The sequence below is a fragment of the Alexandromys fortis genome, unplaced genomic scaffold, assembly GCF_014885135.2.
Source record: "Alexandromys fortis isolate MF-2015 unplaced genomic scaffold, M_Fortis_MF-2015_v1.1 scaffold_335, whole genome shotgun sequence".
Classification (NCBI taxonomy): Eukaryota; Metazoa; Chordata; class Mammalia; order Rodentia; family Cricetidae; genus Alexandromys; species Alexandromys fortis.
Window position 1 is genome coordinate 118760 of NW_026068218.1, and position 10571 is coordinate 129330.

General features: G+C 32.8%; 1 protein-coding gene across 1 annotated transcript; it reads left to right on the forward strand.

The window, feature by feature from the left end:
* The first annotated feature begins 8969 nt into the window (after nt 1-8969).
* On the forward strand, nt 8970-9935 carry LOC126493465 (olfactory receptor 145-like). The gene has a single exon (XM_050130481.1). The coding sequence runs from the start codon at nt 8985-8987 to the stop codon at nt 9933-9935; it is 951 nt and encodes a 316-aa protein (XP_049986438.1). The 5' UTR covers nt 8970-8984.
* The last annotated feature ends 636 nt before the right edge of the window (nt 9936-10571 follow it).

Consider the following 10571-nt stretch of genomic DNA (forward strand, 5'->3'; position numbering starts at 1 on the left):
AGTACATTAGTTTTCTCTCTTCTTACATTCATTGAAATTGGAAATTATCTTATTTGCATTATTTTATATAGGCTTTGTTTTCTCACTGTGTGTAAAATTGATCATTTTTTTTCGTTCAGAATAGCACTAAGTAGCACTTCCACTTGGTTCTTTGTTATTATAGACATTATCACAGTACATATGTAGATACTGAATAGTTTTCTCATTGACCAAAAAATAATAATAAGTTGTCTATGTGAAGAACTGGTCATATTTGCCTTAGAAATGAAATATGGAAGCCTCTTTATGTCTCTGTGTTCTTTTCTTTTGATTCTCTACTGGAGAAGAATGTATTACCCTCTATTGACAGTATTTAATAGGTATTGATACTTCCACATTGACCATTGTCTATGATTTATATTGCAGATGTACTTAAAGTACATAGACTACTGTTCTAACCACATGTCTGATTTTTACTTTGTGAATAAAAACAAGCACTATTTTGCTAAAATATACTATTACAAATATAATATTGAAGCTCTGGAGATTAATAGTTTACCTAATTGCATAGAATTTTTAAAGAAAGTTCATGAACTTTTGGACTTTTTATTTCAAGCCTACCATTTTTTTAAATATACCTTCAACCTAAAATAAAATATGATGCCTCATTTAATATGTGCTTGTTTTCTTTGCTGATGATCTATAAATTCTCCTAGGCATTTTTTGTGGCAATAATATTTATTAAGTCAAACTGTTGGCTCTTTCTTTTTTAAAAACAAATGATACATGTTTGCTGGTGAAGTTAAAGATGATTGATTTTATCAGGGGCCTGAGTACAAAGTGTTTTAAGATAAGGTCAAAGATACAAACACAAGAAATATGAAATTTTTGTGTAAAATGTTAAGATTAAATAGCAAGTTGATTAGATTGTGTGTGGATTTTTAGATGGAGTTTTATATCGGATTATTTTAAGACTTACTTAAAAGGTTTTGCTTTATCATTATCTGTGATGAATCACCTAAAGAGACAGTTAAGACTGACTGACCTTTAGGCAAATCTTTGTGAGTGTTCTTGATTGTTCCTAGATGTGGGTGGGCCCAAATCCACTGTATGCATTACTACCCTTGTGCAGGTCCTGGGAAGTATAAGAAGGTGATTGAATGTGAGCCTAAAGAAGATAAGTACTGAGCATCCCTCCACAGCCTTTGATATAAGGTCCCTGCCTTGGGTTCCTGCTTTGATTTCCTTAAGTCATATATTAAGGTCCCAAGAATTCTAAGATGAAATATAAACCCTCCCACTGCAAGCTGGTGTTATTCTTGGTCTTTTATCACAGCAGAAGAAAGCAAAATAGCATAAGCTAAGAAGATCTTTAGAGAATTATTGAAAATGCAAATATTTTTGTGCAATTTTGTATGCAACAACATTAGTAGACAAAATACATTGCAGTAGAAATGTGATTTAGTGAAATTGAACCTAAGGGAAAAAATGGAAACACTTTCTACTAGAGAAATATCTAGAAATAAAATGAGTATACGAGTTCCCTGATAATGACATCGACTTATGTTATTTAATACTAAATAAATGTTATTTAATACTAAAGAAAGCTTAAGTCTGAAGTGAATTAGGAACTAGATAAAACTAAAACAACTCTGCATTTCTTGTTTTATCAACATTCTCATGTGGAATTGGCTTTAAAATCCTACTTGAATTGAAAAGTAAAGCAAATTTGAAAGTATGCTTATGGAATAACTTATTTTATATTGTAGAAAAGTCCTTCTGGAAGAATGTTTAGAGTTAATAAAGGAACATTAGAGGGACATAGTAAGAGCAGGAAAGCGAGAGCATTACCCTAAGAAGACATCTTCTTCCTCTCAGGAGACATCACAAGGGGAAATTGCATATGGAGAGCTCATAGGGGAAGCTTGAGGACCAGAAATCCAGAAAAACACTAAGCCAGAGTGGACTCCCACTCATAGTGCTCTTCCTATCTGGAAGGGAAAAAGCTGTTATTTTTGTTTCTCTAGAGCCTATCTGTCTTTGCTAGACTTTAATTCTTTGTCTGTGCCAGGAAATAAGCTCAGACATCCCCCTGAGATGATAACTAGCACCCCAGGTAGAGTTCATTTTCCTAACAAGGAAATGATAGGAAAAGACTGAGATAAGATTTTTTTTTCATCTGCAGAATGTCACAGTTTAAATACTTTCCAGGATAATTATAATAACTTGCTACTAAGTTTAGTGTTTTGTGCTTTACATTAAGAATTCCACAAGAAACAATAAAGCATGTATATAAAAATTGAATATGGATGGTATACTATCTCAGTTACTTCTATCTGCATCATGGTTAAATGCCAGACTTCGGCTCAACACAACTCAATTCCCATTGGAAGTTGAGGTTGATGTAAAATTGAAGGAAAATCCTTATTTTTTTTTCTTTTTAAGATACAACAGATATTGCTCAAATTGTGTTTTGAATAAGGATGTATTGAAATAAGAAAATACTATTTGTAATATTTAAAACACTTTGCAATTCTTTCAGGGGTGTGTCCACTCCTAAAAGTTTGTGTGACAACTCAAAGCTAAAGAAAGGGAATTTAGCTACATCACTTATCAGTCATTGGAAGACCCACAGAATGCAGTTAAGTCTGATACATCTTCAGAAAGATTCAGTTTCTTGCATAATTTACTTCCATACTTTAGTGTTTCTTGTGGAATTTATTTTTAATAGCAAAAACATACTTTGCAAAATTTAAGAGAAGCAAAACTGGAGAGACTGAAATTAATTAATTAATTTATCATTTTAATCTGTTTATACACTTGGAGTTTTCCAAAATTGTAATAGACCTGCTGAATATTTCCAAATGCTTTGAAAAAATGGATAACTCTTTGTTGTTTGTGTGTTAAGGAAAGTATAGGTACTGTGAGAGAAAATATAATTGCATTGATAATGTCACCGCTGCGAGGTACAGTGGTAATGGCAAGTTCTGATTTGTCTTTATTCTGAAAAAATGATATTTACACGTTAATTGGGAACATAATAAATTTAGACTATAGCAAAAATATTATTACTTCCAGATGGGATAAATTACATAATTAAATTTAAATGTAATTAATCAAGCATTCTCAGAGAAAGCTGCTGCTGGTCTGGGTTGATACTGCAAGGACATGACTAGCTGCACTCTGCTGGGAATCTGGGCAGTCAGATGTAAAACACATGTGAGGTTTGCTTTAAGACTTAACTTTCATCACTGAGTTACATACATGGTAAGCTTACCTAGATTCTGAATGACACTCTTTGTTACCATGTGTGTCTTGTAGTCCCCACCAATAAAAGCAAATAATTATTTGACACACACACACATTCACTCACACACATATTTGTAAATATATATACATTATATGTATGTATGTATACACATTATATATACACATACACATGTGTACATATATAAAATGTGTTTGGCAGACTTAATAAAAATCTCACTTAAAATTTGTGTATTAATAATACTCCTGACAAACAAATTATTAAAGGAAAAGAGGGCATGAATTTGAGAGTAAAAAGTGGTGGTATATTGGAAAGTTTGGAGGGAAGAAAGAAAATGTAGAAATAATCTAATAATATGATAATCTCAAAAAATATTATTGAAAATAACACATAAAGTGATTCATATGTGCTATTTATTTCTCCTTTCTCTAGCCTTTGTTAAGAACATCTTACTTCTGTTTATATTGAACCTTGAAAAATATATGTAAATATTCATGTGCATATATATATACACATTTGTACATATTTAGACACATATATAGACACAAACACAGGAAGACATACTTAAAACCTTATGCTTATATGAAATGGATATGTAACTTCAACCATATGTCTGTCATAGGGACTTCTCTGTCTCAGCTCATTAAGGTGAAGATACTTCTCATATTTAACCTTGGCTTCCGTAGAAACCACATGCTCACTACAAGAAATATATATATATATTTCTCTGCATACATATTCCTATAAAAAGTGTACACCATTTCATAATTTGTAGAACATAAATAACTTTGAGATTCTACCAATATGCTATATACACCCAAGAAAAACTATGCATAACGTGTATTAACATGTAAGTTAATTTGATTTTTGGCATGTAGGATATTTACATTCTATATCATATAACTTCAAATGATGTAGTTTAAAATTAATGCCAAACTAATTATGTAAACATGTTATCGAGGTCATCATGGAATTTTTCCATTAGTCCACAGATTCATTTTTTGTCACTGTCACTAGTATGCTTCATCATTAATTTACATGAGCCCTCGATAAGGGAAGAGACTTAGGTATTGTGCTTTTTGTAGAAAACATGCATGTCTGAACACAGAAATCACAGTAAATATAGTCAGCTGAGCATATATCTCTCCAAGTGAGATGGAGACTGGTGAATCATCAGTATGACAAACATTTTTGCTGGATAGTAGAGTCATTACTGCCCAAGATAAAAGTGGAGATATACAATAATGGTACAATAGACCACAGAAGAGGTGATATGCAGTTTTCCTCACAGTGTCTTAAGTATTGGTCTTTCTATTTCTCAAAAAAAAAAAAAANGCCCCTCTGTGGATCAGAGATGCTGCCCGCCAGGGTCTCAGGCTCCCAAGGGACCCACTATAAAGATTTTCCTTGAAAACTGCTGGGCGGTGGTGGCGCACACCTTTAATCCCAGCACTCGAGAGGCAGGGGCAGGAGGATCTCTGGGAGTTCGAGGCCAGCCTGGTCTACAAGAGCTAGTTCCGGGACGGGCACAGAAGCTACAGAGAAACCCTGTCTCGAAAAGAAAAAAAGAAAAGAAAAGAAAAGAATAAAGCTATGGAGAAACCCTGTCTCGGAAAAAAATTGTAAAATAAACTGAGAATAAAATTTCAATTAAATATAGTCTAGATCAAGTTGGCCTGTGGGCATTACTAGAGATCAGCTTGATTATACTAATTGATGTTGTGCCACTTTGGGCAGCACACACAATTCCTTAGGTTTGGGTCCAAGACTATGGAAGAGTAAACAAAATGAGATGAGTATAGAGTTATATGCATTCAGTATTTCTCTGCTCTTATCTGTGATAATGACTAGCTGCCTCTATTTCCTGCTTTGACTTATCCACAATGATAATCATTGGTATCTTAAATTTGCTTTTCTTAGTATGCTTTATCAAAGAAACAAAGAGTACATTAGGACAAAATGGTATAGTGACTTGGATAGAGCATAAGGTATAGATAGAGAACAAATTTAATGTGACTGGAGACTGCCATTCAGCTCAGTGTTTCAGAGTATTATTTGACATTCAGAATCAAGGAGTGCAGACAGTACAAGCTTCTTGACAAATAAGTCGATTTGTGATGGTTTCCAAAGTTTTGGCATAACTCATAACGTCAGAGTAAAACCTGATGTTGTATCCACAGTCTCATGGATTTTGAGAACTCAAACAATGACCTAGGATAGAGGGTAAAATCTTTTAATGCTCCCCAGCTTCAGAGAATCACTAGCAATAAGTACAAAAGCTTCAGCCTTCACCTTGACCTAGGAAAGCATCCAAGATGAGATCTTAAGTTTCCGTGCAGTCATCAGAAAGTGATTGGCAGTGTTGGCCAAACTCTTGATATATTTACTGATATTCACATCTTGTTTTTTAATATATTTACCCACACTTATTATTTGAAAAGCTAATAAATTCTGTCACTAATAAAGTAAAAGTACTGTGAAAGAAGCATGAGAAATGAGTTCAAGACCCCAGACCTCACATGAAAAGCCAGCTGTGGCTGTGTGCATATCTCCAAGATTTGGGGAGTCAGGCACCAATCTAGCTCCATGATTAAAGTTTGATCTTGTCTCAAAGAAGAAGAATAGTGATAGAAGTGGTTTTTCTGTGGCCTTCATGCATACATACAGGCACACAAACCAAATATATAACATGACATACCCACTTATATCTATACACACAAAATTTAAGAAGTAAAAAGGTTGAGGTACATGTAATTACACCATTAATTGATTCAATCTTTCTCCTTTTATGCCCCTGCCACTTGTGGTCCTCATTTATCCCCAGGCTCCATTTATAATGGAAAATACTTACATAACTGTGGTATAAACTAAATATATAAAAGAAAAAAATTGATAGAAGTTTTCCAAACTTCTTTACTGTTTGATAAAAACAGACGGTTCATATAACATTGTCCTACAGACCATAAATTATGTATTCTTTTGCAGAAAAAGCTTGACAATACTTACTATACTGTGGGAACTATACTTAAATTCAACTTTAAATAATTTTCCTTTTCCAATTTGTAGGGGGGATTACATTTTTGATATTGGGTCTGACTGTGCAACACAGTTCATCATGAAAACAAGCTTCTGGATAAGACAAGATGGAATGAAATTCAGAGTTGTTTCCTGGTGATCTCAAAAGATTCAGTATATAATAACATGCTTCTTTACCAATATTTAAATGATTAATAATATTTTCTAATAGATGAATTTACATATAGAAACAATATGAATATCTACATGAAACCCATGGACAATATTTAGATAATGTGAGAATATTTTATTAGAGCAAAAAACAGAGACTCAAAGACCACAAAATATGTGGTATCTGACTTATGTATTATGAACAAATATAAATCAAAGGAACAAGGTAGAATGACATTGTACTGTTTATTTTTTACAACAGGAAAGATGTAGCAACAATATTTTTCACAGTAATCTCATCTGTAATCTATTACTAATACAACATCATGAATGATACCTGACAAGTTGTAGTTTGATCATTTCCAGAATTTCTATGTCCAGTATTCTTAGTGGAACCAACCTTATATTTATGTATAGGTTTAAATATATTTTGAAATTAGAGTATTTTAAACATCATGGCATTATTTTGCAATAACATTTTATAAAGCCAAAAGCTCATTTATGTGTGAAATTTCACTATTTCTCTTGTGCAGGGAAATATTTCATCCAATATTTTGACACAATAATCCAAGGAATGCCACAGTGTGTTTATCTTCCATAGGTTAACAAGAAAAACCATAGGTCACGAATCATAAATAACTTTTCCAAATTATTATGTTAGTGAAGAGATATAGGCTGAGAATTCAAACACAGAACCGTGCAAGAATGAGACTATTGCTTTTCTTCATCTAAAAGGGTAATAATACAGTAAATTAACATTCATGTAAAAAATGTGAAATTATACAACATATAAATAGTGATTTTGGAGCCTGGAATGTAGCTGGGTGGTAAAGCACTTGTCTAATATGTACAAAGTCCTAGGATACATCTAAGAGTACAAAGCAAAGGTAATTGGATTTTTTGAAAAAAATGATTAAGGGAGATAATGAATTAAGTGTGTTATTATATTTATTTGTTTTTTTGAGAAAGTAATAAATCTTTGGGAATAGATTTTTGAATATTAGAATTAAAGCACAAAGATAAAGAAACGTGGAATAAATATCTTTCTGATAAGAAATTATTAGAAGGTGGGATTTTAACATTGGCTCAAGCATGAAAGAAGTAAAATCCCCATAGAGATGTTTAAGTCTGGTTAAAATGTTCAATCTCTAAGGAGATAAAGGTGCACCATAGTCTAGCATATAAATGTATTCACTTCATTTTCTGTTTTTGTGTTGTACTTATTGGGAAGAGACTGATAAACTTTTTACCTTGATTATTTCAAGTGGAAAATGAAATCAAATGAGTTTTCTGGAGTCTCACCAAATGACATGTGTGATAAAGGGAGCACTGTTATTTTTTTCTTCTGACATTTCCATAGTTTAGATAGCAGTTTTATGAATCATGAGAAATGGATCAGAAGGCATTCTGGAATATGATTATTTTTTACATCATCCTTTTAAAAAACAAAGGAACTAAAGGCTCAGGTCCTAATATTACCCTTCTAGGACAACTAATGAATAACAGTGATTAAGTTTCAACAAGGTTTTATCTCTTCAATAGGGTAAGTATTAAAATCTATTCTGGGTATCATTTTCTTTTTTATTTAAGATATTGGTTATCATTAATGTGCAAAAATGAAATATATGTTAAGTAAATGTTTTACATTTCATTTGTATCCTGTAGCAAGCACTATAACATCCTTAATTCTTGTAATCATGCTGAATTCAGACGCCCAGAATCTGTTTATAATTTGCAATAGAATTTCCTTTCTATTTAGCCCATGTGTCTGACTTTTACTTCACTGGGGCTATCAGTCATAATCCTACTCCATTTCTGTTTCAAAAACTCTTCTAGATTATACATAAGTAATGGAAGACTGTAGAGGACTTTTGTCAACTGTGCTGAAATTTAGGTTTACATATGGTTTAAGTTTGAGAAGAATCATAGGATCCCCATTTTCACACCATGTTCAATCTTAAGATGCAAGTACAGTTCCTGGAAAGATGATCAGGATGTCCAGAGACTGGGTAATCACTCCATTTTTGGTGTCTTAGTGATATACATCTTCACTGATATATCTCATATTCCTCACATTCATGTGAGGTTTATGATGACACTGGCAGTAACTTAAAGTCTGGTTCTTTCATGTTTTTATTAGAACAGATTTCTTAACATTAACATCACATAGTTCAAACTGTGGTCAGCACTAAGTTTAAAAATTTCTTTCATTATTAAGAGCAACCTCGAGGATTAAAGGCAAGATGGTAAAAGGAATTCTATCCTGGTGTATTCCATTTCATCCTTCTCTCCTACTAATTAATTAATCATATTATCACAAAAGATATACAGGCTCAGAAATGCACAGAGATATAAATATTTTTCAGCTTTATTTAACTAGATTCTAACATGGAAAGTGATTGTCATTTCACTTCATGATGGTGTAAGGTGGTTTCACTGATATCAGCTTGTTCTTTGCAGATACCCCCTACTTATATCTCAACTTTGTAAGAAAAAAAATTATTGCAAAACCTGTGAGATTCTACTATGTTTACAGATCCTTGAACAAAGGATGGCTCTAGTAAATGGTTCTTCAGTAACTGAATTCATTCTCTTGGGGTTAACAGACCAGCCTGACCTCCAAATGCCCCTGTTTATAATTTTTCTAATAACATATATGATAACTGCATTTGGAAATTTGGCTTTGATCATTATAATTGTGTTAAATCCTCACCTTCACAAACCCATGTACTTTTTCCTCTTTAACTTGTCCTTCATAGATCTCTGTTATTCATCTTTGATCACACCCAAAATGCTAATGAACTTCATACTAGAGAAGAACATTATCTCTTACATGGGATGCATGACCCAATTCTACTTCTTTGGCTTTTTTGCCATTTCTGAATGTTATGTGCTGACAGCAATGGCCTATGATCGCTATGTGGCTATTTGCAATCCACTCTTGTATAGTGCTGTCATGTCTCCAAAGACATGTTCCTATCTAATGCTTGGTTCATACTTCATGGGACTTTCCGGTGCCATGATCCACACTGGTTGTGTCCTGAGACTAACCTTCTGTGATGCAAACACCATCAATCACTATTTCTGTGATCTTCTCCCTTTACTGCAGCTGTCCTGTACCAGTACTTATGCCAATGAGATAGAGCTATTCATTGTGACAGGAAAAGACATCATTGTGCCCACAGTCATCATCTTTACCTCTTATGGCTTCATCCTCTCCTCCATTCTCAAAATAAGATCCACTGAAGGCAGGTCTAAAGCCTTCAGCACTTGCAGTTCCCATATAATTGCTGTTTCTATGTTTTTTGGATCAAGTGCATTTATGTATCTCAAACCCTCTTCAGCTGTATCTATGGGTGAGGCAAAGTTCTCTTCCATATTTTACAGCATTGTGGTTCCTATGATGAACCCTTTAATCTACAGCTTGAGGAACAAAGATGTTAAAGTTGCCTTGAAAAAAACCCTAAACAGAATGTTTAGTCACAATCTACTGTTTTTTTAAACACAACACAGACAGGGTTTCTAAGTTTATTTTTGGTGACAGCTTTATTTCATTGGGATTTCTTAATATGGGGAGTAAAATTGGATATTGATATTGACTTGTTTGTAACTATTTTACAATAGGCTGTTTCTTTTTAGTATATATATTTTATCCTAATCATTATACCTCCTTAAGAATAATGTTTGATATATTTTAATTTGTTAATTATAATTATAGATATTAAACAAAATTATGTTATAATTATACTTTATTGCCATTGTATATTTGTGATATTTATACTTCATTGCAAGACCAATCATATTTGCTACTTGAAATAGTTACTTAATGTCACACTCTGCCTGTTTTCCTGTCTTTGTTTGTCTACTGGGTTAGAAAATATCCCTTTTAGATTTCTATGTTGAATATATATATATATATATATATATATATATATCTTTCCATACTGACTTTTGAAACACTTGCACTGCATACGAAAATACTATGTAATAAACATTAACCTGTGAGATGTGTAACATTAATTTAGAAAAACAACTTTGAGATATCATCTTACACCTGTCAGAATGGCTAAAATCAAAAACACCAATGATAGCCTTTGCTGGAGAGGTTGTGGAGAAAGGGGTACACTCATCCATTGCT

Excerpts from the sequence above, each read along its gene's own strand:
- LOC126493465 (XM_050130481.1), top strand. The coding sequence starts at position 8,985 with ATGGCTCTAGTAAATGGTTCTTCAGTAACTGAATTCATTCTCTTGGGG.